Raw genomic sequence first — 25,434 nt, 5'->3', positions numbered from 1 at the left:
ACCGATGAACACCCACCGTGGTCTCCAGACCTCGAGCCTTTGATGTAGCAACAAACAAGATAGATTGCTGTAATTTATCTGGCCCCTGGAGGGCTGTGCTGGTAATGTGCCATGAGCCCAAGGGCCAGCCATCCATAATCTGTGTAAAAATCCGGCGGATCGCGGTCGCCGTGCTGCAGGGCCGGCTTTGTTTGGTGCCTTTGCGTGTGCACAGCGCAGGGCACTGGGCCCTGACTTCAGAGCCAGGGGCACTGAGCTTTACTGGAAAGTGCCCCCTCCTTCCATTATCTTTAATTGGGTTTGTTGTGTGCTAAATGCACACCTTTCAAATTGGCTTGGGAAGACAGTGCCAGAAACCTGATATTTCTCTGTGGGCCTTTACAAGCGTAAGAGAGAATGGAGAAGGTGTGCTGGGTTTGGTGAAAGAGAAGGGGGTTTTGTAGCAGCTGAAGCCTCTGGCAGGTTTGCTGATGGACGATGAGTGCCTGGGGAAAATAAGAAGGGGGTTTTGTATCAGCTGAAGCCTCTGGCAGGTTTGCTGATGGAGGATGAGTGCCTGGGGCATTGGAGTTGGGTGGCCCAGCAGCCAAAGGAGAGGGAGTGTAACCCCCTGGCTTCTCTCCATGGGGTGATTTGGAAAGTAAAAGTATTGAAAACAATGACATGTCACCTTGAGTTTCTGATTTGTTACTGCATGGTGCATTGCCCTTTCACACCTGGGTTCTCACCACTTCCAAACAAGGGGCTTGTGTTACCTCAAAGCTGCTTCTTTTGTGGGGTGTTTTTAAAAACACTTCCATTGAGTCAGCAAGAGTTCTGCAGTGTGACTCGGGGTGCTGTGCCAGAGCCTGATGTGCCAGATGTAAACCGAGGTGTGAGGGCTTGCGTTGTCCAGCATGGCCATGGAAGAAGGGCAGGGATATATCTGGGTGTAGGTGTGGGGATTGCCTGCGCTGATCAGTAACGCTGGGCTCCTCTCCTCCCACAGGCATGGCACTGGCCCAGCGGCAAGTGACGGTGCAGGAGGGCCCTCTCTACCGCACGGAGGGCTCCCACATCACGCTGTGGTGCAAGGTGAGCGGCTACCAGGGCCCGGCGGAGCAGAACTTCCAGTGGTCCATCTACCTGCCCTCGGCCCCCGAGCGGGAGGTGCAGATCGTCAGCACCGTGGACCCCTCGTTCCCCTACGCCATCTACACGCAGCGCGTGCGCAGCCGCGGCATCTTCGTGGAGCGGCTGCAGGGCGACGCCGTGCTGCTGCACATCACCGAGCTGCAGGAGCGCGACGCCGGCCAGTACGAGTGCCACACGCCCAACACCGACGAGAGGTACTTCGGCAGCTACAGCGCCAAGATGAACCTCGTGGGTAAGCTGTGCTGCTCGCGGCCTGGCTGGGCCTGTGGGGTGGTGCAGTTCCTTTGAGGGGCCCCCTAAGCTGTGTGTTCGCTGGTAGCAGCAGGCAGGCAAGGAGACTCCACACAGCTTCTGAGGGTGCTAATGAGGTGAGGGTTAATTGGAGGTTCCACCCCTGGGAACAGCATGGCTTCTGAGGGGGAGTCTAGGGAGAAAAGGGCCAAGAGGAATCTGGTCTCCCTCACAGCTTAATGGGGACATTCAAAGTGAGTGCGGAATAAGATTTGGGCAGGCAGGCAAAGAGACTCCACACAGCTTCTGAGGGGGCTAATGAGATGAGGATTTATTGGGGGTCCTACCCCCGGAAGAAGCATGGATTCTGAGGGAGAGAGGGAGAGCCTAGGGAGCAAAGGGCCTAGAGAACATGGTCTTCCTCACAGCTTAACAGGGAGATTCAAAGGGGATGTGGAATAAGACTTGGGCAGGCAGGCAAGGAGACTCCACATGGCTTTAGGGTGTGCTCATTAGATGAGGGTTTATTGGGGGTCCCACCTCTGAGAGCAGCAGGGTTTCTGAGGGAGAAGAGGGGAAGAGAGGGAGAGCCTAGGGAGAAAAGGGCTGAGAAGAGTCTGGTCTCCCTCACAACTTAACAGGGAGATTCAAAGTGGGTACAGAGTAAGATTTGGCCCATTGGGATTACATATACATGATACCTTCTGAGGGAGAAGGGGGGAAGGGGAAGGGGGGGGAAGAGAGGGAGAGCCTAGGGAGAAAAGAGCCAAGAAGAACCTGGTCCAAGCTGGTCTCGCTCACAGTTTCACAAGGAGATTCAAAGTGGGTGCAGAACAAGACTTGGGCAGGCAGGCAAGGAGTCTCCACACGGCTTCTGAGGGTGCTAATTAGATGAGGGTTTATTACGGGTCCTACCCCTGAGAGCAGCAGGGTTTCTGAGGAAGAAGGGGAAGAGAGGGAGAGCCTAGGGGGAAAGGACCAAAAAGAATCTGGTCTCCCTCACACAGCTGAACAGGGAGATTCAAAGTGGGTGCAGAATAAGACTTGGCCCATTGGGATTACACATCCATGATACTTCAGGGGAGGATCACAGGCTTGGAATAAACCCTACATTTTTGAGGGGTGAGACTGAGCATAGCATCTAACTAAAATGTAACACCACAATGGGGTGTGAGACCCTTCCACCCAACATGTACAGTGTGGTCTGCATAGGCTGTCAGATAAAAATACTGTGAGGGAGAGGCAGAGTGGAGAGCAGGTGGCACAGTGGTGGGAATTGCAGGAAGTCACGGTGTAGAGGCACAGGAAATAGTGAGCTTTCTTCACTAATAAGGCCTTTATAAAAATGAGACTCCAGGCAGCATGGCTGGGCAGAGGAATGTTTGAAGCCATGGCTGAAAGCAAAACTGGGGCTGATTTACAGAGAGGGAAAGGGGCAGGCAGTCTGTGTCAGATGGCACAAGTCACAGACCAGAGAGCTGCCTGCCAAAGGTGGTGAAATAACTGAGCAGGGAAGAGAGCAGTAGTAATGAGCAGCACATAAAAGGGAACAGGAGAGATGGTCATCTTCAGGCTCTTACAGCAGTGCTGAGTACCTCCTGAAACCACTGAGCAGATTGAGCTGTCTGTAGATGAGTGTGCAAAAGAAGCTGGTTTGGGATTTTTTTTCTTTTTTTTTTGGTTTGTGTTAGAAAAATTGAAAACAGGTACTTCTAAAATCTGGAGTATTTCCATGGCACCTCTTTGACTAGATGATTTGACCTTTTCAAGCTTCAGCCTGCTTTCTGTATCTCAAAGCTCAAAGCAGTATTTGAAGTGTCTAACTCAGCTAACAGCAGTCAAATTTAGCTTCCATCCAACTCTTTGGCTGAAAGACCTCTAAAAAAGCTCCTGTTCAACACAGACGCCCCTCTAGCAAATTCAAGCCCACAGACAGCAAGCAGGCTTGCTTTGCTTAGGAGGTGTCTGTGAGGCTGCAGCTTGGAAACCACTTTGACATTATCCAGCCCAGGGTGGTGCTGGTGGTTCAGGCTGTGTTGACACAAGAAATCCAGGGTGAAAAGAGCCAGGATATGATTTCAATCACAATAGCCTTCCTTCAGGTTGAGCTTCTTGCCTTGACTTTTTTCCTTCAGAGCCACTGTCCCAGGTGAATCTCCACAGCATGGGTGTAGGTGCTTATTTAGGTGCCTTTTTTGCCATCTGATGTTCATGAGTGGTGGGGGGGGTAGATGCCTGAGTATTCTATTTTTCATCTGTAGGTCTGCAATTTGCTTTAGGTCTCCAGATTTGCAGTTCCCACTGCAGTTTAAACAAAACTGAGTCAGCGCTGCTTTTGTTAAGTCACCTTGGGGAGTGAAACCCATTGAAACCAACACCCACTGAAAAAACGTGCCTGGGGGCAGGGTGGGGATGGATGGATTCTGGTGGCTCTGCCAAAGAGCTGGAATTGAGCACAGTCAGCATATCCAGTGGCTGGGCAGTGGGAAGCTCCTCCTCTGCTCTCCCAAGAGTCTGGGGAGCCAAAGCTGGGTTGATCTCTTTTTGCTCTGTCCTTCCCTTTGCACAGCTACAAACCAGGAAGATCTGGGAGTCTGTAGACACCCATGAACTGTGCTTGGAGGACATTGGCTTTGGGGCTTACATGTGTCAGAGATACTCAAGAAAATTGATCTAAAGTAACTTCTAGTGGATTAGTTAAATCACATTATGCCCCTCCATGGATGCTTGTGCTCAGGATTTTGGGCTCTAATTTGGTTTAGCTTAATTAATTTCTGAAAATTCACTTTGGAAATGGTTTAGGGTCACTTGCATTTTGAACATGAGCATCTGTGTACATTGCCTTCTGTGGGTTAGCCAAACTCTTGACAGAAACTGAATTTTTCTGAGTGCTCCCAGCAATGACCTGTAGGCAGAATGCCCTTACACAGAGACTTCCTTCTGCCTCTCATTCATGGGAAGTGGTGCTGGCTTCAACTCTGTTGAACCCTGAAGCCCTTTTGGGGAAATGGGCTCCTCTCTGCAGACCTGGGTAGATCACAGATCCTTTCTATTTTCCTATTTCAACTATAGGTTGGGGGTTTTCGGGCTGGTTTTGTTTCTGCGGACAGTATGCAAGAAGAGGTGCAGAAAAGAGTTACTGTTCTCATTTTCTCAGAAAAAGAACCAAACTTGTTTTTTTTTTTTTTTGTTCATCCAGTTATGAATTTTTAATTGACTCATTAGATTGAGTGGCTCTTTTCTGGCAGCAGCAGAGCCTGAAGGGAGACAGGTTTGTTAGCATCTCTATTCTCTCCACTTATGTGTGAAGTGGATGGCTTTGAAGCAGTGTTGATTTTAGGCTTGCTGCTCTGGGACCTTGGAATTGTTGTGTCCCATGGTTTAAAGAAGGAGCTGGAGGAGGAGTTTCTCTTCTTTTCCACCTTCATGATACAGCCACAGGGACAGGGGAGCTGCATGGGACCCTGGTGCAGCAGCACGTGGGGCTGCTCTCTGCACTGGGGCATTTCAGCTTGCAGCAGAGCAGCTGGGATGTGTTCTGCCATCTGAGCATGGGTGAAGGCTGTGTCTCCAGGGCCCTGAGCCTGCTAAAAAACAATCTTGTCAGCTTCAGAGACATGCCAGTTTGGCTTGAAAGTACACTTCTCTCCACCTCGTGAGCAGCAAGCATGGTTAGTTGTCCCTGTGCCATTATTAATGTCACTGTTCCAGATTGCTTTTCCCTCACTGAGACTTTGGCCTAGTACTGCTTTGAGGACCTGATGTCTGTGATGGCCTGGAGTAAGAAGTGCTCCCCAGGCACTCTGTGGGACTCTTATCTGAATTTTAGGCATGCAACACAAGTGCTAATCTCACTGAAGCTAGGAATGAGGCCAGTCATGTGGTTCAAAGGCCTTCTGCCATGCAGCATGTGTATCGAGGCTTAATCTTCTTCACCAGTCTTCAACTGCTTCCAAAACAAGCCTTTCTGTATCCTACTGCTCCTCTTCTCATCCCCCTCTGAGCTGCAGCTTTGGGATGATGGAGTCATGCCTGGGCTGTGAGATGTGTTAGGAGAAGAATTTAGGACATCTCAGGTGCTGAGGGAGATGGGGTAAAAAAAAAAAAGAAAGCTCTTCAGGATGTTGTGGAGCCGTGGCCTTGTGACTGATTTATGAGAAAGGATTAGCCCATGTACAGAGTCTGCAGCTCTGTTGTTTGCCTTCAGATTTTAGCTCCCTGAGACTGACACAAAATTGTGTCATGCTCTTTTACTCAGGGTGGCAGGAAAATATTTTGGAAGATCTCGTGAGTTGTCTGCCACCCATTTAACACCAGACTCGCTGCCTAAGGTAGATATCCAGGCAATATCTGCCATCAGAGGACAGAAAAGGACAAATCTGGAGAGCAGTGCATCTTTGTTTAAATTAAGCTCATTGTTCTCTGTGTTGACTAAAGAAAGATCCTGCATGTTAGACTGGAGCTAGGCACTGTGGCTGTAAACTTGGCTGCTTTTGGAGACTTGCCCTATCAGGCTTCTAAGCAGCTGATGGGAATTTTGACTTTGTGGTTGAATTGGGAAGACACTTGAGTGTGCAGCAGAGTGTGCTGTAAGGATGATTAAATCATGGATCTGGGGACAGTGCACACGGTTGTGTTGGGGTCCTGCTTGTTGCTGACTGTGATAAGTATGTACTTTTTTAAGAAGAGACAGCAAAAAATTTGTAGGTGAAGGAAAGCAGCATCCCAGAAGCACAGCATCACCACTGACAAGACAGCAGTATTTTCCAGGTTACCACTGGAATTATCCCTTTTCTTAACTCTTGAAATATGGGCAGAAGAGGAGGTTTCTGTGCAGTAATTTAGCTGGTGAAGCTGCAGGAGTGCTATGCAAATTGAGGTGGTGGTTTGTGCTTCTCCTGTTGATGGGTAAACTTGTGTTTTGCTGCAGGGTAGAACTGAGCACATGGCAGTTCCTTCAAAGAGCGTGAGTCACTGCAAATTTGTACTCCACTGTATCTCTGCCATGAATTGTTTGTGTGCCTGTACCCTCACTTAGATAACAGTGAAGAGGCCCAGGTCTAACCTCTTCAGAAGTTTCAGACTTTTATCTCAGTGTTTTTTCATCTGTGCTCCCAAAAACGTTGAGATCTTTTTCAGAGTAAGTGATTTGAGGGAAGAAATCAAGCTTTGAGGTTTTTCTTAAACAGGTAGTGATAGAGCGGGAGGAAAGGTTTCAAAGCACTTGAGGAGGTGGCAGGTCTTTTAGTCTTTATTTTGGGGGAAGCAGCTGTACAGCATCAATCCTAAACAAGTTAAAGCAAAAAAATGAAAGGGGATTGGCTGGGAGGAGACCACAGTCCCCACGGTACCACAGGCTGGGAAGAAGCAATGTCAGTGCAGACTTGAGAAACAAGGAGCACTCAAACACAGCTGCCTTTGCAGTGGGCAGGGGCTGCTGTGGAGCTGGTGGTGGTGCCTGCAGGGATGGTCACCAAGACCTGTTTCCAGCCAGACTTAGGTCCCAGAGGGCAGAGGGGCTTCATGCTGGCTCAGTGCTATTCAGTGGCTGCCCTGTCAGCCTGATCACAATTCTGCTCTCTGCTGTTTCGCACTGGTCTCATCCTGCCTGGCTGGGTTGGTGCCTTGGCCTCTGCCCTGTTCTCCTGTGTCCTGTATTACCTGTGATGGCTCCCAGGGGCTCTGTGTGGTTTTTTGGCTGGTAGCCCCATGGTGGAGGAGTTTCTACACCATGCCAAGTTTGGGAGTGGTGGAGGACAGGGGCATTGCTGGGTGAAGAGCCATCTGCATCTCTGCAGGTCAGGGTGTCTGTATCTGTGTGGTGGGGGTCTTGTCTCCTAATGCTGAGCTGCCCAGGGCACTTGAGCTCTCTGCAGAGCAGGACTCAGTCCATGGGCACTCAGACCATGCCTTTAGGAGTTTGTCTTCAGGATGCTGTGTGCCCTGCAGCTGTGACATGTAACTGTGGCCACTTGCAAGCCCGTGGCTGGGACAGGGAGGACATGTGTAGGGCGTGTCTGAGAGGCTTTGGTGCCATGGGAGGTGGCAGAAAAGTTTATGCAGGCCAGACAGCACTGGAAAGAAGGGAGCTCTGTGTGTCTCAGACAAGCCTTCAAGAGAAGAAAGCAGGTCTCTTAATTGAACTTGCCACCAAAAACCTCTGCTGAGAGCGAAAGAGTGTGTAGCAGTCAAGGAAAAAAAAAAAGAACTTTTATTATCCCAAACCAGCTGCTGCTGCTTGTTGCCAGCCGATTCCCTTCTTCTTCATCGAGTGCTGCCATACGTGATCTGTCTGAGCACAGAGCAGAGGGAGAAAGTCACGTCACACTTTGGGAGAGCACAGTCTGCTCCTGGCAGCCTGGGTGAGAGCAGTCACTTCTCTCCCTGTGGGGCACGTGGATTATTCCTGCTGTCAGCAGGGCTGAAGGTGGCTTTGCTTGAGGCAGGTGTCCAGGAGAGGGATGGCAGTCTCAGAGACAAGGACCAGGGCTGAAGGTGGCTTTGCTTGAGGCAGGTGTCCAGGAGAGGGATGGCAGTCTCAGAGACAGGGACCTACCAGTTGTGATAGAAATCTTTGGGGCTCTTCTTTCTGTGCTGCATTTTTCTTTGTCTTCACCTGAGAGACAGGGAAAAGTGTTTGTCACTGTACTTGAGTGAGCAGCTTGTGTCCTGTGGAGACCAGGCTTTTTGCAGATGAGCAACAGCAGGGCAAAAATCGAAATAAACACTTCAGCCTGTCCTGGAAGGTTGCAAAGGCTTCATCTCTGGAGGCTTTCAAGACCTGACAGGATCAAGATCTGAGTGGCCTTGTCTGACCTTAGAGCTGACCCTGCTTGGCCCTGTAGCTGCACCACAGACCCCCAAGGTCCCTTCCACCCTGGATTGGGCTGTGATGAGATACTTGACTGCACTGCAGAAAGGAACCACTCTTAGGCAGCATTTTGGAGGGTTGGTGCTAAATAAAGGAGTTTGGAGGGTCAGAGCTAAATAATGGCATAACATTGACCTCAACCAAGTGAGAACACCAAGGACTGTTTTATGTCCCCAAACTATATTTTTTTTTCTGCCATATTTTTTATATTTCATATTGTTCTTATTTCTCTCGTGAGGTTGCAGGAGTTGGTCTCTATTGCTCTGCTCTGCTGTTTGAAGGTGGAACTTGGAAATCCTAAGCACAGATGTCCTAATCTCCCTTAGTCTGTCTTGGCAGCTTGGCTACCTCCATGAAACATGTGTGTGCCTTATCTGGGCAAGCTGAGTGAATTAACAAAGTGAGCTGCAGGATTGGTGTTGTGCTGTGTGAGTTGCATTCATCTTCGCCTGTTTGGGCTGTGCTTGTTGCAGTAATTAGCTCCCCAGAGGAGCAAAATGTCCTTCACTTTCAAATTACCCTTTAGCTGGCATTAAAAAGGGATTTTTAAAAAAAAAATCAAATGCCTCCTTATAGGTGGCCCTTTGCAGCTAGACACAGGGTATTTTGTTCTTACTGTCCTCCTTTATATGCCTAATTCTCTCTGTAGTAACCTTCACAAAATAATTGACCTATGCTCCTCTGCTTTTTCTTTCAGTTCCTGCTATGGATGGAAAAGAAGCATTTGTCTGTTAATGGGGAAGGAGTGGGGAGAGGGAAACATATTTACCTCTGGCAGCTCCTGTGGCCAGGGCCTGGGGAATTGCACCTGGTTTGAGATGCTACAGGCATTCAGCCCTGTTATGCTGCCAACTTGCTGCATGTCCCTGGATATGGAGCAATCCATCTCCCTCCCCATTTTCCAGCTGGTAAAATTAGGGATAATAGCACACAAGCCTTTCACAGAGTCTATGCTAAATAATTGTGATGGGCTTTGAGCTCCTCAGATAGCGGGAGTTAAAAACAAAGGCTTATATTTCAGCTCTGCCTGGTAATAATGCTGAATAGGATTCATCTCCTGTCCTGCTTAGTCATTTCTGCTATCTTGGAAGTGTGGCTGCCTGAGCTCACCCAGTTTTCCCTGGCAGAAGCTGTGAGGCTGATAGGCACTGCCAGACTGGGGGCCAGTGATCTGCAGCTACGTGGGAGCCTGACACAGGCAACCCTGTGCTTGAGTCATGTACAGTTTGGCAGTGAATTCCATGTGCTGGTTATTCCTTGTGCTTCCCAAACCTCTCTCTTGTAGACAGAAGTCAGGTTGGAGCTGATGGCTTATGACAGAAATCTCTGTGCGTGCCCTCGCATAGCGGGACAGGGCTCACTCCTTGTGTGTGTCTTTGTCTCATCCCATGTTACTGTGTTTTCCTGCTATTCCTGTTTCATTGCAGTTTGCCATCTCCTATTCTTTTCTTTCTGTTTGTTGTATTACATTGCATCACTTCTGTACCTCGGAATGTGCAGGAGGAATGGAACAAATGGTGGGCTGTCTGTGCCTAAAAAATGGGCAATCCATTGTATCCACTCCTTCGTTTCTTTCTTCAGTTTTTTCTGCCCTGAACCTCAAAACCTCAAGCGGTTTGGTGGCATGACATGCTTTGTGGGAAGGGCTCTCAGTTGGGGATCTGCTTTTATTTTTTTTTTTATGGCATCCACCTACCCATTTCTCAAAAACCTGGCATTAGACGCATTTGGAACACATCGCTGTATTCCATATGTTTTTCCTATATTGTCCCCTTTGAGGCAGAGGTACTTTTTTTAAATTTAGCTAGCATGTGGAGAACAATTATAATGAGAATGTGTGTCCTTTTTTGGACATACCTGTACGCTTGTGCTGATGCATTGTAAGAAAAAAATGTATTCTTAAAAGCCATTTCTAAAAATGTAAATTAATTCAGCCTCAGGCAATTGCACAGCCCTCTGCTCACAGATCTAGGCTTGTCTTTAAAATGAGCCCTCTTGTTTCCAGACTTTGTACATCCCTTCCTTGTCAGGAAAGCAGGTGTGGAACCCTGAATGCTGACTTGCCTTCAGACTGTAAAGAGCTGCAGTGTTTTGCTTGGGTGGCTTTCTGTGCAGCGCCGAGCCTGAATCATAACATCAGGACAGTCAGCTAAAATGATCTTTGAAAACCAAGCAGCCTTTCCTGAAAAAGCCTCTTTTCTGAAGGCTCTGAGTTGTGCCCTCCAGTGTGCTCTCGAGCCGTGTCTGGCTCCTCTCAGGCGTCCCTCAGGGTGATGGGAATGTGGCACTTTTTGCTGAGCCCTGAGCCTGCTCAGTGCCAATGAGGCTGCAGCGCTTGGGGTCCTCTGCTGCCCTGAAAGGAATTGCTGAAAACACAACCCTGCTCAGACCATGTCTTCTTTTTTCTTCTCTTGCTGTCTCTTCCATGTGCTTTGCCAGTTCCTGGGAAAAAGAGGTGTTTGGTAATCATAATTGTTGTGTTTTATAGGATGCCTTTCAGTATGTCCCCCAGAGTAGAGAGATTGGTGACATAAGTTGTGTATATTGGCATAATGTGCTGAGAGAGGTAAAGGATGCAAAGGTTTTTAAGTAGGAAAAAAGAATCTTTAGTCAGAGAGCTTGGTGCATTTGAAGACCAGCTCTACCACCAGTGGGTTATTCAGCATCCTAAGTTCAAGCATGGGGCAAAAGGTTGTCTAATATTGGAAACAGTTTAGGGCTGTCTCCCATCCTGAATTCAACATTTCCTCCTGATGTAGTCTGGGCAGTCCTAATCCCTTTTTTCTCCCCCCACAAATGATTACTTTTTCACTACATGCACAACTAAGAGAAGCTCCAAAATATAAGAAGAAAATTACTGCGCACAAAAGCAGAGCCAGAAGGAGCTGGGCTGGGTTGGATGAGCAGGTGGTGGAGCCAGCAGGCTGCAAAGTGGGCTGGGCAGAGCCTGGTACCTGCCTCGTACCTCCTGTGCACTCGGCAGCTTTCCAGGGGCGGGAGGGGAGCTCAGGGACACCCATCTCTCCTTCCACCTGCACCTCCCTGCCCGTGCGGGGCACTGAGCAGCCAGCACGGCCTGGTGGCTCCCTGGCATGGGGACCATCACCCAGTGGCACTGGCAGAGCCTGTTGGCATTTCTGGCAGCCTGTTTGGAGAGGCTCACAGCGTGCAGGTTCTGTGCTCTGTGCCTCCAAAGTCTCTCGGCGTTGAGCGGGGGAGCTGCGGCTGCGAGCGCAGCTGGTAACATATGGCACCCGTCCCCTGCCTTAGCAATTGCTCACTGAACTCTGACAGGGAATACGGTCCCCGTGGCTCCAGCCAGCTGCAGCACTGAGAAATCCTGCAATGGAGCGGCCCCTGATTCCATTACCACCGAAGACTTCGCCTTCCACATTGCCTATTCTTCCTGCTGTGCCTCCCTGGGGAGGTTTTTGCTGTGTTTACTCTTCCTCCCACTCTTCTTTCTTTTCTTTTTTTTTTTTCTAATTTGTTTTCCCTGGAGAATTGTTTTATTTGTTCTTTAATTCCAGCCCCTCAGACTTGGTTGCTGTGCACTTCTGTCGCTCTGCTGCCCTGAGAGGCAGGGGCAGCTGTCTCTGCTGTTGATGTGATGCTTTCCTTGAGTTCTCTTGGAGAGCACGTAGGTCTGGTGATGAACAATGGAGTCTCCACATAGCAGAGGATGAGTGCAGTGCCCATTGCTCAGCTCTGTGCCACAAAATGCTCCCTGTGGTGTGGATCTTGTTGAAAAATTGCAAAACCAACAAAGTCAAACTGGTGGCTGGTGCTCAAGCAAACTGCAGAGCAGCACAAATTTCTCCTAGGAGCATTACCGATCTACATCAGATCTTTTCTGTCATCTCAGATAAGATAGCACTAAACTTGAAATCCTGCTGCTTCTGTCCCACCCCTAGCTCTGATGATTTGGAATCCTTATCTGTAATTAGAGATGTTGCTGTTGAGCATCAGGGATAGAAGGGTTGGGGGAAGGGGCAGATGGGGAGAATCCTTTAGGTTTAAAGCTCCAGAGGGTTTCTGCCTTGCTTTTGCTACCCACAGGAGAGGTGGGAAAGGGAAGGCAATTCTTTGGTGGTTTGGAGCTCCACAGCAGCCCTATCCTCCTCCTCCTTCAGCCCAAAGCCCTGGCAGGACTGGCCTTCCTCCCCTCTCCTTTCAGCTCCAGGTGGTGCAGAGCTTTGCTCTATGTGCTGAGAAGGAAACCTGACCTGCTCTGGGACACAGCTGCCCCTTGGTGAGGAGGAGTTGGGGAGAGAAATTTTCCATCTTGATTCTGTGTCTGCCCTGTCAGTTTAGCCCCCTAACAGTTTTACAATCTTTATCTGATATAGGTTTAAGAGGATTTCCCTGGGCGCAGTGGGATTATTATAAGTCAGAGAGCAGTCTCCAGCTGATATTCCTTCAGCAAGTATTTATTTTAAGTGGGTTTAACAGTATTTAATTTTAAAAAAACCAAAACTTTGTGGGTTTTTTTTTTCATGAGTTGCAAGTAATTTGTTTGTGCTATCAGAAAAGTAGAGCCTGAATAAAATGAAGAAATGTATTATTGCTTTCCAGGCTGGGGGTGGTGAAAGGAAAGCAGCAGCTGGAGGTGGGGAGGATAGAAGATAAAATAGTAATGTGTTGGGAAAAGTAACATTATTCCATGCAGCACTGATTAGTAATACTGCCAAACAGCTGTTTATAAATGGGAAATGTAATGGGAAGGGGGGCTGCAAGGAACATGAGAGTGCTGCAGGCACTGCTGGGTCATCATACGAGGAGGGGATGGCTTCTCAGCCTTTTATCTGCCCCCTGGGGTACCAGGGGCTGTGCTGCTGCAGCCCCCGGGAGCATGGGGGGCTGGGGGTGTCCCCTCCACCCTCCCTGGCCCTTGTGGGAGGGTGCTCACTTGTTTTTGTACATAACACGCGCCCCCCATTTAGGAGTTTAGTGTCACCTTCAGAAAAGAGGAGCATTGGCAACCTTTGGCTTTGGGAAAGCTGTGCCTGTAGGAGAAAAATCTCCTTTGGAGCCACATGTGGGCTGTTTGTTTATCCTCTTCCCCCCTCTGGCAGGCTTTATTGATGGCAGACGGCTCTGGGGCTGGATGTGTGTGCACGCATCCAGAAGTCGTGCTGTCTTACCGAGAGCCGCCTTCTGGCCACCTGCACCCAGGCAGCATCCTAGTCCTTGGAGCATTTCCGAGGATGCTAATGGAACGGGATTAGCCGCCCCACTTGCCCTTGCCATCGACAAGAGATGCTTCTGGAGAGCCTACAAAGAAAAGCCAGAGCTAACAGGGCAAACCCGAACAAAGGCGCTTTAGAATGCAGAGAGAAGCGTGATTTTTACCCTGAGGAGGCAAGAGGTGGGGCTGCTCTGCTCCCCATTTGAAGTCTGAATGAGCCTCTGCCTTGAGGGATGTGGATGATGAGTTGGTGCTAATGGGCTGGATGCCCTTCAGTGTCCCAGCTCTGCCCTGCTCCGGTTCCTTGACATTGTGGTTCAACATATTGCACCCTTCAGGGCTTTATTCCTTGCTGCTTGAGAGTTGAAATGATAACTTAGGGCTCTTCAAAGAAATGTGGAGCTAGGGATGCCTGCCCTGGGGAAGTGTGTCATGGCAGGCAGGGTTTTCTGGACAGGAATGCCTCTGTGCTAGGCACAATGTGCTCTGAGCACTTAACTTTCTCAGACCCTGTCATCCTTCATTTTTAGCTGCCTATTCAAGAGAGCAAGATTTTTATGAAGCCATTTCTTACCAAAAGCGTTTCCTGCTTGTAACTTGTAATGCCAAACATACTGAGGGGTGAGAAGGTTTAGAGAGATGGGTTTTCTTTATGGCATTGTGCTGCTGCATGGAAGTGAAGAGATTCAAAAGCAGGTTGCTTAGCAGAGGGTTAATGTCAGGCTCTGTGTCCACTGAAAAATTGCAAAAAAATTGCATCAGCGTGCCGCAGATGACCACAGGTGCTCTGGCAGTCTGTTGTCACCTTTTGAGCTCTCTCAGGTGTACTGATGCCACCTGTCCCCAGACAGGAGTCCTTGCAGAGCTGCAGGTGATGGTTGTGCCTGATGGGTGGCCCACCTGGCACTGGGGCTGGAAGGGGGAGCACTGGCACAGCAGTGTTTACCTGTGGGGAAGGGAAGTGGCTGGAGAGATGGCATTATCAGGGACATGAGTCCATAATTTGGAGAGATTCTGTGCTTTGAAGGAGCTCCTTTCTTGTGGGTGCAGGCCAGAAGGGCTGCCCTGAGAGGGGCAGGTGCTCTGGGACGGAGTGAAAGGTGTGCTGTGGTCATGGGGGTGCTTCCAGTGTCTTCCCTTCTGCAGATCTTAGGAGCACTGCCCATCCTCCAAGCAGCTCCTGAGTGTATATCCAGAGGAGTGTGCAGGGAAAAGCATCCCTTTGCATGAGAGGTTCCTGCCTCCAGGCAGAGTCCTGGGGTGCAGGGTAAGCTGAGCCAAAGGTGGACCCTTTGTGGAACAGGAGATTATGGCACCCCTGCCCTTAGTGAGCAAAGGGAAGGTTGTGGTCATCCCAGTGCTGGGCAGTGTGAAGGAGAGCAAATGAAGACATGCAAGGCAGAGTGTGAGTGGGCTGAGGGAGATGGAGGGGTTAAAAACCCAGCAGAAGGTGAGAGGACGGAAGAAAGGGAGCAGGAAGAAAAGCAGGAACAGCAGCACTGGGAAGGCAGGAGGAGGAGGGAGTGTAGAAATGGCAGGTGGAAGACCTTGGATGGGAATTTTTGTGCAGTGGGGTGTGTAGGTTGGCATCTTGGAGGTACTGAAGCAGGGAGAGCTGAAATGGGCATGACCAGAGAGGGCTGGGGTGAAAGAAGTGTCTCTGCTCCCTCCTGCAATGGGAGGAGGCTCCTGAACTGCCAGAGACATGGGTCCCTTTCCATCCGGCCTCCTTCTGTAGGGCTTTGTGGGACCCTTTCCATGTGTCCTTCGAGTGCCCTAGATGCTGTTTCAGGCTTCTGACTCTGGAGCAGACAATGGGGGTTTCAGTGCTGTCTTCCATCAGGGCTGTCAGGATGCAGTAATTACCTTTGCACTGCTGCCTCCTACCCTTTATTCCTCTCCCTTTGTGACTGGAATGTCAGAGGCAGTGATGGTGCTTTGAGGAGCTGCTTTTGAAGTGACTTTGTGAGTCACAGGACTGGTGAGCAGTGGGGAGTGAGACGCTGGTGCCCGGCACTCTCAGATCCTCTCAGCTCCCTCGTGTCTGTGGCCAGAGCAGGCTGTCCTGTGTGCCCATCCTCAGAGACACCTCAGATCTCACCTGCTTAGAGAGCCTCTTGGTGAGGGTTTGATGTGGATGGAGGGAGGGAAGGGCAGAGGAGGAGCAGGACCCCAGAGGTGGGCTGGGCTGGGCTGGGCAGCAGTGCTGTGGGTTTGGGTTGTGCCTGTGGGGCCGGGCTGAGCCAGAGCCTGTTGCTGTGAACAGCACAGAGCTGGCTCAGGGTGCTGAGCTGCCCCTGGCAGAACTGGGATGAGTTTCTGCAGGCAGCTCTGTCACAGACCATTAGAGCAGCAAGATGGACTTGCTCTCTCTCCTGTGGTATGTTCGGGCCACAGGGTGCTCTGGTAGGGCTAAGTTCAGCCAGATACCTGTGGGCAGTTTGCACTAATGAGATGTTTTAGATGACACAGGTGCCCCCAGGAGCCACTGTAGAACCCCCCCTCCTCAGATCTCTCACTGAAAGGCTAGAAGATGCTTTCCATCACTGCTAGAGTGTCATGAGTTGGGGCCAGGCATCACAGTCCCAGCCCTATTACTGGTCCACTGAGCTGATGCCCACAGGGCCACCCATCCTGTCCCTTACTATCTTCTGGTTGAAGTTGACAAGACTGAAACGTGAGTCCTCTCGTTGACTGCCAGGACTCAGCACTGCTGTTGAGCACTCAGGGATGCTGTGTGGAGCAGCAGGACAGCCAGCCAGCCTGTCTGTGAAACCCCTGCACGGCAGCCAGAGCAGAGCCTGATTAAGCTTATGAAACCTGACAAGATCACAGCCCAAGGTGGTATTGCTGGAGGCTGCTTGACTGGGAACCGTGTTCCTGTTGCAGCGGCACGAGCATTAGGGACGTGTCACTGGAAGCCTGTCATGACACTCGGCTGGCCCCTGAGTAAGGAGCACGTCTCTCACAGCTGTTCTCCTGCCAGCAGAGTGCAGGAAGAGCCTGCTCCCAAATGGAGCACTGCCTGCATCTGCTTGCAAATGAGGAGCAGTTCCTCCTACTCTGCCATCTTGGCTTGGAATGGATGGTCCCCTGAACATGTAAATGCTGACCAGGGCATTGCTCTTTTGGTTCTGCAGGTACAGGAACCCCTCCAGCTGGTGTGTGTGTGTGTGTCCCCAAAGTAATTTGTGACCTGTGAAGGACATCCCCATAGCCCCACTGCTCCATCAATGGCCTGTGTGTCACTTTGACCCCAGATGAGGAGCTGTTGCCCACCTGCCAGGGCATGGCAGTCAGTGCCTGAGGGTGCTGTGTGCTGCCTGCTGTAGGTCTGGGAGCTGGCAGAGCAGGGACTGCTGCAGGAGCTCTGTGCTCTGCTCACCACCAGCTAAAATAAGTTGTGAAGCGCTGTGCATCCTGTGGTACAACCTGGGTGGGAGACTACCTGACTCACCGCCTCTGCCTAGCAGCTATTGCAGGGATCTTCGTGCCACTTGTGGATCTGCATGAAGTCAGAGGCTTATATTTCCCAGCAATCAGTATTTCTCACGCAGGCACTGCCCTCAGATTCCTCCTGGTTGGATTTGTGCTCGTCTGGGAGAAGCAGCAGCAGCAGCTTTTTAAACAGACCAGCTCTTATGCCTTTGTTTCCTTCAGCCCCACAGGGTTAATCTCCTTCTTGGCACCTGATTATTTGCTGCTGCAGGGTGTGTGTTTGAAATTCTCATTTAGCTGGCTTTAATCCCCATCTGGGAGCTGTGTCCAGGTCCCAGGGGCTGGGGGTGGGTTAATACCTGAGCCCCCCCTGAGCAGCTCAGTCACCTCTGCCTCTCCCCGCAGCTGGTGGCTCTCGGGTGTCCCCGAGGGAGGTATTGAGGTGGATGGACCACTTCCCAAATGGTTACTAAGCGTTTTGTGTTCTTTGTGAGGCTGGTGAGCTCTGGTGTTGCTGGCTTAGCAACAGGCCTGCTGAAAGGCAGGGATGGAAGCTTGCAGGGCTGCATGGTCAGGTGGGAGATGGAGCTCCCCTTCTGCTCTTGCCATGATCTTCTCTCCTTCACCTCTGAAGCACAGCTGGCAAAAATCACTATATCCCCACAAGCCACTAGCTTCTCTTACCCTTGTGCAGCTCCAGCTTTTTGCCTATTTCTGAAGGTAGTGGCACCCAATACTTTTCGAGCCATTGCTCCATCTTGCTGCCTTCTCCCTGCACCCCAGAGATGCCCACAATTACTTTCCAGTGTTCCTCTGCCACCCACTTGCCTTGATGCCTGCTCCAGGCTGTCACTGCCACAAAGGAGCAGTGTCCTTGCTCCTTTGGCTAAGACCATTCCCAGTGGAGCTCAGGGTGCTCTCTCTCCCTGCCCATGTGCCATCCCATGGGGAAGCAGCTCTGTTCTCCCTGACTCCTGCCGTGAGTTACCGCTGGTGTTTTAGGATGCTGGCTTTCCTCTCCCGTTGGCTTTCCCCCCTCCAGGTGCTCCTGTCGGTGTGTAATGAGCTGGCACAGCACACAGGAGTGGCTCCCCGGGGTGCTCTCTGGCTGACACCACGAGCAGCAGACGGTGACTAAAGCAGAGCCAGCCCCGTGCTCGCTTTGTGCCTCCCGTGCTCCTGTGAAGGGATCGCAGATGGGAATGAACGGGAGCGCTCGGAACAAGTAATCCCTCCCTGCCCCCGCCCCTCTGCCCCCCTTCCTGCAGACATTAGTTTGATTAAAATTGCATGAGCCCACACACGGGCGTGTTTTATTTTATTTATTTATCTCCTCCTAGTGAGAGACTGGTTTGAGGTCTGCTTTGTGGGAAAGCAGCCAGAGGGATGCTGGGGAATTCGGGGTGGTTTAAAAAACTTTCCCTCTGCGGAGCTCAGAGCTGGCTGCTGTGGGGCTGGTTGTACTGGTGAGACCTGCTTTTCCTGTGGGATGCTAAACTCAGGCACCTTCTTCCCAGCAGAGCCTGAGGTCCTTGCTGGTGGTGCCTGGGTGTGTGCTGGGCCAGGCAGGAGCCCCTTCCAGCACTGCTGGGAGGGTGCAGTAGGGTTGCTCCAGCCAAACTTCACCCAAGGCTTGCCACGTTACTGAGGGCATCTCTGTGGCTGAGGGTGGGTGTAAAGAGCCAGTGTGAAACACAGGGATTAACTCACAGGATAGGTAAAACAAAAATAGATGCATTCTCTTTCAGCCAGGTTTGTGCACCCAGATTGGCCACACGTAAAGTCTACATTACCATTTGAAGCAGCTTTCTGTCTCCTCTAGAAATGGGCAGAAGGCATGAAGAGTTAGATGACTTTGTTCTGCAACCCTATTCCACTCTGTAAATGCAGTATTTTTGCCAATGCTGTGGCAGTGCTATGTCGAATCTCCTTGGTGGGCATTAATAGTAGAGGCTGTCTTACTGCCTCACCCAGGGGCATGTATGGTTCAGCTTTTGCATGTTTTCTCCCGTTTTGGAAAAGAAAGATGCTATTTTCCTCCCTTCAGGAGGGTTTACTTTTAATGAAATGCTGCAAAGTGCAGCATGACTCCTGTGAGGGCTCTTTTACACTCCAGGAGTGGTTTCCTTGTCTGTATCTTTGTCCTGCCCTCTGCATTTTTCCCCAGGCAGAGCAGTGAGCACAAGGGGCCGGCAGCTCCCAAATGCTTATCCCGGGGCATTGTGAGCTGCCTGGAGGTTTCATCTTTTCTTCTCAGACACCACTGTGCAGCACAGGGCTCTGGGGAGATGGTCTGGGGTAGCTGGTGTGCCAGCTGGCTGCTCAGCCCTGAACTCCTCAAGCTCAGCGAACACCATGCACTTGTACAAGGTGGAAATGCAGTGGGAGCTCTATGTTCCCAGCAGGAGATGGCTTGGATGAAATGGTTGTGCAGTGTCTGAAATAGTAGTGCAGGACTCTGATGGTGCTCTGTGCAGGGGGTTCAGAACCCCACGAGGTCCTGCTACTCTAAGATAAGAGGAGCCCCACACAGCCCTTGCCATAATCTGGTGCAAGATGTGGCTGTCACCTGGTGTCCCCTGGCGTGGAGTAACTTCAGTGACACCGCCATGTCTGCCTTCCTTTAGGAGGAGTGGCCCCTCTGTTGGGCAGTGGGACCCCACAAGAGTCCCTGGCAGTGCCACAGGTCTCACCAATGCTGCAGGATGCACCAGTTCCCAGGTTTGATGGGAGTGTCACCTGCAGGACAATTCCCTGGGTGTCTTGGGAGTGTGGCTGCTTGCCTTCCCCATGGACTGGAAATCTTTGCTGGCTGGTAGGGGTTAGCATAACAAAGCACCAGGTGAGAGAGAGCATTGAATTTCAATAAACCAGCAACTGGGGAATGAAATCTCCTTGCTTCTAATTCGAGCCCAGCGTCCCTCTTGCTTACCTTGGAGCAAATCTGCTGTAATGCATAGGAAACAGCTCAGCAACTGCAGCTCTGGCTGTCAGCGAGGTGCAGCCTGAGGTTTATTAAAGACCTGCAGAGGTCTGTAAAAAAAATTTATGATCTTCTTGGGCTTAGTCATTGCAAGTTAAATATTTGAATAGGTAGGGGCAAGCATTTTGCTGAAATTGGATGATCCCTTTCATATTTATGTTTGGTTACGCTTGCTCCGCGTGCATTTGGATGCTTGGCCAGGGGCGGAGAGGGAGGTGAGGGATGAAAGGGACTTAGTACAGAGAGGGGAAAACAGGAGCAGGGAGTGATTAGGATGGAGAAGAAAGCAAAGGAAACTACTGAAGGTTAAAAATAATAACAATTAGGCTGGGGGGAACCAAGAAGAGGCAGCAAAATAAATCGGCGCCTTTGAAGAAAAAAGGGGATAGACAGTGAAGCCTTTTATTAAAATCTAAATGGCTGACTCTGAAGATAAATGAGGTTGTGAAGAAACAATGGAAATAATAAAAAGTGGAAGACAGGAAGGAGGGAAATATTTAAAAGGAAAATGAGAGGTTTTCACAGGTGTGTGCGATTGAGCATGTCAGCAGAGATGCTCTGTAATCTGCTCTGATAATGTGACAGCCACTGGGGGCTTTGGGAAAACAAACACAGCCCAAACCTTGCAATTATTTTCCCAGTGAGGTGAAGTTTCCTGAGTGTGTAAAGCTGATGGTGTCCTCCTTTTGTGTATCTTTGGGGCTGCAGGTTACAATCCAGCCTTTTCTTCTGGGATGTGTCAGGAGCTGCTGCATGGACAGAAAGCAAAGCCTCTCCCAGGGCACTGCTGGCTTTTGTTCCAGGTGCAGGGAGGCTGGAGAGGCAGTGATTCAGTGCTTGCCTGGGGTTGCACAGCCATTTGATCACACCTTGGGAAAATCCTGCCATTTTCCACCCAGAAGTGTTGTGCTGCAGGGGACTGTCTGCCCTGTTTTGGTCTGTTCTGCTGTGTCATTGGAAGTGGCTGGTGATTTTGGGAAAGAAGGAAAGAAAGGTTGTGTAGTGTCTAAAAGGATAGCAAGGTTTCATGCAATAGCAGTGCAGGACCCTGATGGATGCTCCTCTGTTTGCTGAGGAGGAGCCAACCTCCTGTTGGGCTACTGAGAGGATTTGTAAGGCGGTCACCTGGTTTTGTGTAGGTCCTTGGCACTGTGGGAGGTTTCTTGGCTAGGTAGGACATGGCTGTGATGGATGAAGATGTCACACTCTGCTCTGGGGAGGTGTGATGTTGTTTGCATTTCTGAGAGGTCAGGCCTGACCCATGGACAGGCAGGTGGAGGAATGTGATTGCTCCAAACCAGCCTGGGGTCTCCAGTGCTGCCCATCTCCATGAGTAGCTGTGCACTGCAAAATGGGGAAGGACTGAGTTGGTTGACCTTGCTTTTCCTCCTTTGCCAGTAGAGCAATTTTTTAAGCTGTGCCTGCCTCTCATCATGGACAGTTCTGCTGCCACCACCAGCCATGCATGCCTCAGTCCTTCTGTGGAAATAACATTTCCAGGAGGGAGCCAGTGCCTCATAGTTCAGTGGAAAGCCCTGTCTCAAAATCTCTCTAAGCAGTGTATTGGTCTGCACCTAGGGCAAAACCACAGCAGTCACCACCAACTGTAGAGGTGGAAAATACATGACTCTTTTCCTTAAAGGAAAAATGTTGAATCACAAGGACCTAATTGCTTAAAATAAGTGCAGGGGAAAAAAAGGTAGGAGGAGACTGGTGGAGGTGAAACTCAGCAAGCCAGTGTTGGAGCCCCTGTTAGGCTGCACATCCACCCACTCTGTCTCTGCTGCTGTGTGCAGGTTGAACATGACACATTTCTCTCTTACCCACTCTCAGCGTGTTTCCACAGGCAAACTCTCAAGGGCCATAGGAAAGAGTTCCCAAGCCAGGTTTACCCAAAGCCAGTGGAAGGCTGTGCTCTCAGTGTTCTCAGTGTGGTGGTGTGCACCTCATCAGCTCTGTGGATAAAGGAGGGGCATTTGCCAGCCTCCTAGGAATTTAATCTTCACATTTTTCTCATATTGTTTCATAGTACTCTTGGGGGCTGAATTTTCATTGGTGGCATGAAAGGAATTGGCTTTTCACTTGCCCTGTGTGAGGTAGTGAGTTTTGCACTCTGCCTGTGTATCTTTTCCGCAGTCTCATTACCCCCACCCCTTTGTGGATACCCTTAAATTCCTGAAATTATCAAGGTGAACTGCATGGATTAAAGTCTGCTACAAATACCTCTTTTAACAGCAAGGATAAGAGGCTGCATTAGTTTAACTGAGTTCACTTTGTGTGGAATTCTCTGGCATAAACCAGACCTTAATAGATCCAGAATGTCTGAGGATGATCGAGTACTCAAATAAACTTGCAATGAATTTTATGGGAAAATAGCTTTCTGTCTCTTTGATGTTGTGGTTTTTGTTTGGTTTTTTTTCAGTGATGGCTAGAAGAATGAACATTTTTCTTAAACAAGGATGTTGGGTTTTTTGTTTTTTTTTATCCCTTCCCTGCGTATTTTGGGGCAGCAGTGTACAGTGTTGCTGTATAGTCTGTTTTGCTGTAGAGAGGTGGCATTTCAAAGAGCCAGGCTAAAGGAGCTGTTTGGAACCTCAGGTGTGGCCATCTCTGCTAGCAGGCCACAGGTAAGAGAGCATTTCCCAAGGAATTTCTTTCCCAAGTGTGCCTGTTAATGGGTGCTGTAAGAGTCTGACTGGAGCTCCCTTCCCTCATGCATTGATTTCCCCACTCCCCCCTCTGTGCTGTCGTGGTTCCACTAGTTCTTCAGTCACCCTTGAGTTTGCCAGGGCACAGGAGACTTGAATACCTAATGTGCTCAAGCAAAGCTTTTAGAACACAAAAAACTCCACCAGAATAATTATGTGGAAAAAGAAAAAAAAAAAAAAACTTTGTATCATTTTAATGTAGCAGAAGAAAAGAAACAGTCTAAAGCTCTTCCCTTCCTTTTTGAAGGCTGTGTTTATAAGAATTTAGCTGTGATCTGGAATATGATAGCCTTTAAAACTCTCCTGCTTTGTTACAGGGAACAAAACAGTGACAAGCAAGATGGGAAGCTGTGTCCTAGCTATGCCACAAAACAAGGCTCTTGAGTCTACCTTCAGGGGTTTTTTTTGTTTGAGTGGGTCCCTTGTTTTAGACAGGATAGAATGCTGATACCAGTGCTAACTTTGGAGATTTTTATAAAAGAAAGAAGAATAAATGTGGGCAGAACCACTGAAGTTTGGTTTCCTATGGGTTTTGCTTCTTGGTTGAATTGCTCAGTATTCAAGAAAGTGCAATCACTGCTTTTCCCTGATTCCGTACTCCCATGGTTATTTTCCAGGTGACTTCTTTGGTGTCTAAAGATTGACCAAACATTTCATTGTTTTCCATATTAGTATGTGGTCAGTATCTCTTCTGCTTCTCCAGTTATTTAATGCAATCTGCAAAACTTATTCTTGAACTGCTGTCTTCCCTCTCATTTTGAGAACTTTAGCCATTCTCAAAGTAGTGGCCACTTGCAGAAGTTAGGTGGGAGACAGGTGCAAACACTGCACTGCCAGGTGGTGCTGTCTCCTCTGGAAGCCTAAATATCTGTAGGAAGAGGTCAACCTGAGAACATTTACCAGCCAGAGGCTGGTAAAAAGGTGAATATGGAAAAAGATACTGTCCAAGAGTCTTGCAGTGCTGAGGACTGAAGACTCTTGTCAAAAGGATTACCTTAGGATTGCTCCTTCATTTTCCTTTCATAGCAGCCCAGCACATTTAGAGATCCCTCTTTCTCTCACTGCTTAGAGCTTCCCTCGCCCTCCTCCTGCTCCAGAGTCATTTCAGGCTGATGTGAGTTGGTGGTGTTTCCATTATGCTGCTTTCCTCCATCTGCTGAGCTGACAGCCGCCAGCAGAGTGTGTGCTGCTGCTCCCAGGCTTTTCTCCCTGGGTATCTCAGCCAGTCAAACTCCAGAGCCTCCCTCTGCCCAGGGCATTCCTGGGGAGCAGCCTGAGTGCAGTGCTTCATGCTGGCCATTTTGCCATTTACCTGCAGGCTGGGAAGCTGGCAGCTTGCAGAGCCTTTTGCACTCAGATGCAATGGTGAAACAAGCACAGAGTGGGAAAACTGTGGGAGCTATCGGGGGACAGGAGTGTGTCAGCTGTGCTTGGCTCTCATTCAGAGGCTTTACCAGTAGAAGGGCTGGAGACCCTATAAATAAAATGCTAAATTCTGCTGGAGTCAGTGCTATTGATCCTGCCCTGTAGACATCGTGGAAACTTCCTATTTACTAGTTTATTTTGTGACTTATTTTCTTTAGTGTTTTGAGTGGGTTTCTTAATGCACGGCTTTGATGCGCTGTGTGCCTTTGGGTTAGTGGTAGGTGTGCCAAAAGCATCTTCTCCTTATTTTAATGAGAGATTTATTTCCTGAACAGTTATTTTTAAATGCCCACAGTCTCCTGCAAAGGATTTGGGGTGCCCTGGAAAACTTGGAGCACTGTGGTGTAGGAGAGCTACCTGTGTTCTGGAAGACTGAGCTTTCCCTTCTGGCTGTAACCATCACTGGCCTGCCTGTCTGTGCTGCTGAGATCAATGCATATAAAAATAAACTCGTTTATTAAAAGGTACTAATACAGAGATGCCAGACACTCTCATGCAGGAAGTCAGCTGATTGTACATGCCACATTGGCTTTTCCAGACTAGCTCACTGCTACCCAATTACATTTTTTTGCAGTCTGGAAAGCCCAAAGATTTCAAGCAGAGCCATTTCACCTCCCTTTTACTTATCCTCTCTCCCTCAAATTACCACCAGCTGAACTAGACAAAGCTTGGAGAGGAGAGATGACATAGCCATGTGAGTAAGAGGCCATACTGCAGAAGTACAGTAGAAAATTAACTCCTCAAGGAAGCAGATTTGCAGAAGTGGATGTTGCTTTGTTTTATCTATGCTACCTTGACCAGATGGCAGAAGGCTGTCAACTGTTTGGCTGAATTAGCTTTATTCATCTTAATTCTGCTTTCCTCAGTTTCTAGTAAAGGAGAAGAGCAGGTGGTCCTTGTGGCTGGGGAACTTGGACTCCATCCTGCAAGAGCCAGACTGTGCCTTTCATTCATTATGAGGGTGCCAGCTTCAGAGTAACAGTTCTGACCTGCCAAAACCTTGTTGGAAGAAAGTAGCTTGGAAATATGCAAAAGAGCCACCACCCTTCCTTCCAGCTTCCAGAAATCCTTCCAGCTCATGCTGACTTTGTGGCTCCTAGATGGTTATTGTCTGGTGAAGGTGTATGTTTGTATAATATGTTACAAATAATTTCCATGCTTTAAACAGGACTGATAGATGAAGGAAGGATTTCCACTGTCTTAGTTTGTATGGCTTTGGGTTTTGCCTTAGATTTCAAAACTTCTTCTCATCTACCTATTAACTATCCCATGTCTCTCAGTAATCTGCATGTGAAGGATGTGATTCTCTCCTTCCCTGTCTGTGCATCAGGATGCCAGTGTTCTCTCTTTGTCTTTCCATGGAACTTGAGACCCAGACCTAGGCTGAACAGGAATTTTAGCTGTAATAATGGAGAGTAAGGCCTAATTCTGTGCTTTCTTTGGTGCTTTGCATTTA

General features: G+C 49.4%; 1 protein-coding gene across 3 annotated transcripts in view; it reads left to right on the top strand.

Annotated features, from left to right (window-relative positions):
* IGSF3 (immunoglobulin superfamily member 3) overlaps positions 1–25,434 on the top strand; it is a 92,313-nt gene that overhangs the window by 25,720 nt on the left and 41,159 nt on the right. For all 3 annotated transcript variants that reach the window (XM_064727436.1, XM_064727418.1, XM_064727428.1), the window contains exon 2: positions 989–1,366. In XM_064727436.1, the coding sequence (XP_064583506.1) occupies positions 989–1,366 (378 nt within the window). The remainder of the gene's footprint in view (positions 1–988; positions 1,367–25,434) is intronic.

The sequence above is a fragment of the Zonotrichia leucophrys genome, chromosome 1 (genome assembly GCF_028769735.1).
Source record: "Zonotrichia leucophrys gambelii isolate GWCS_2022_RI chromosome 1, RI_Zleu_2.0, whole genome shotgun sequence".
NCBI lineage: Eukaryota > Metazoa > Chordata > Aves > Passeriformes > Passerellidae > Zonotrichia > Zonotrichia leucophrys.
This window is presented reverse-complemented; position numbering and strand designations above follow the sequence as displayed.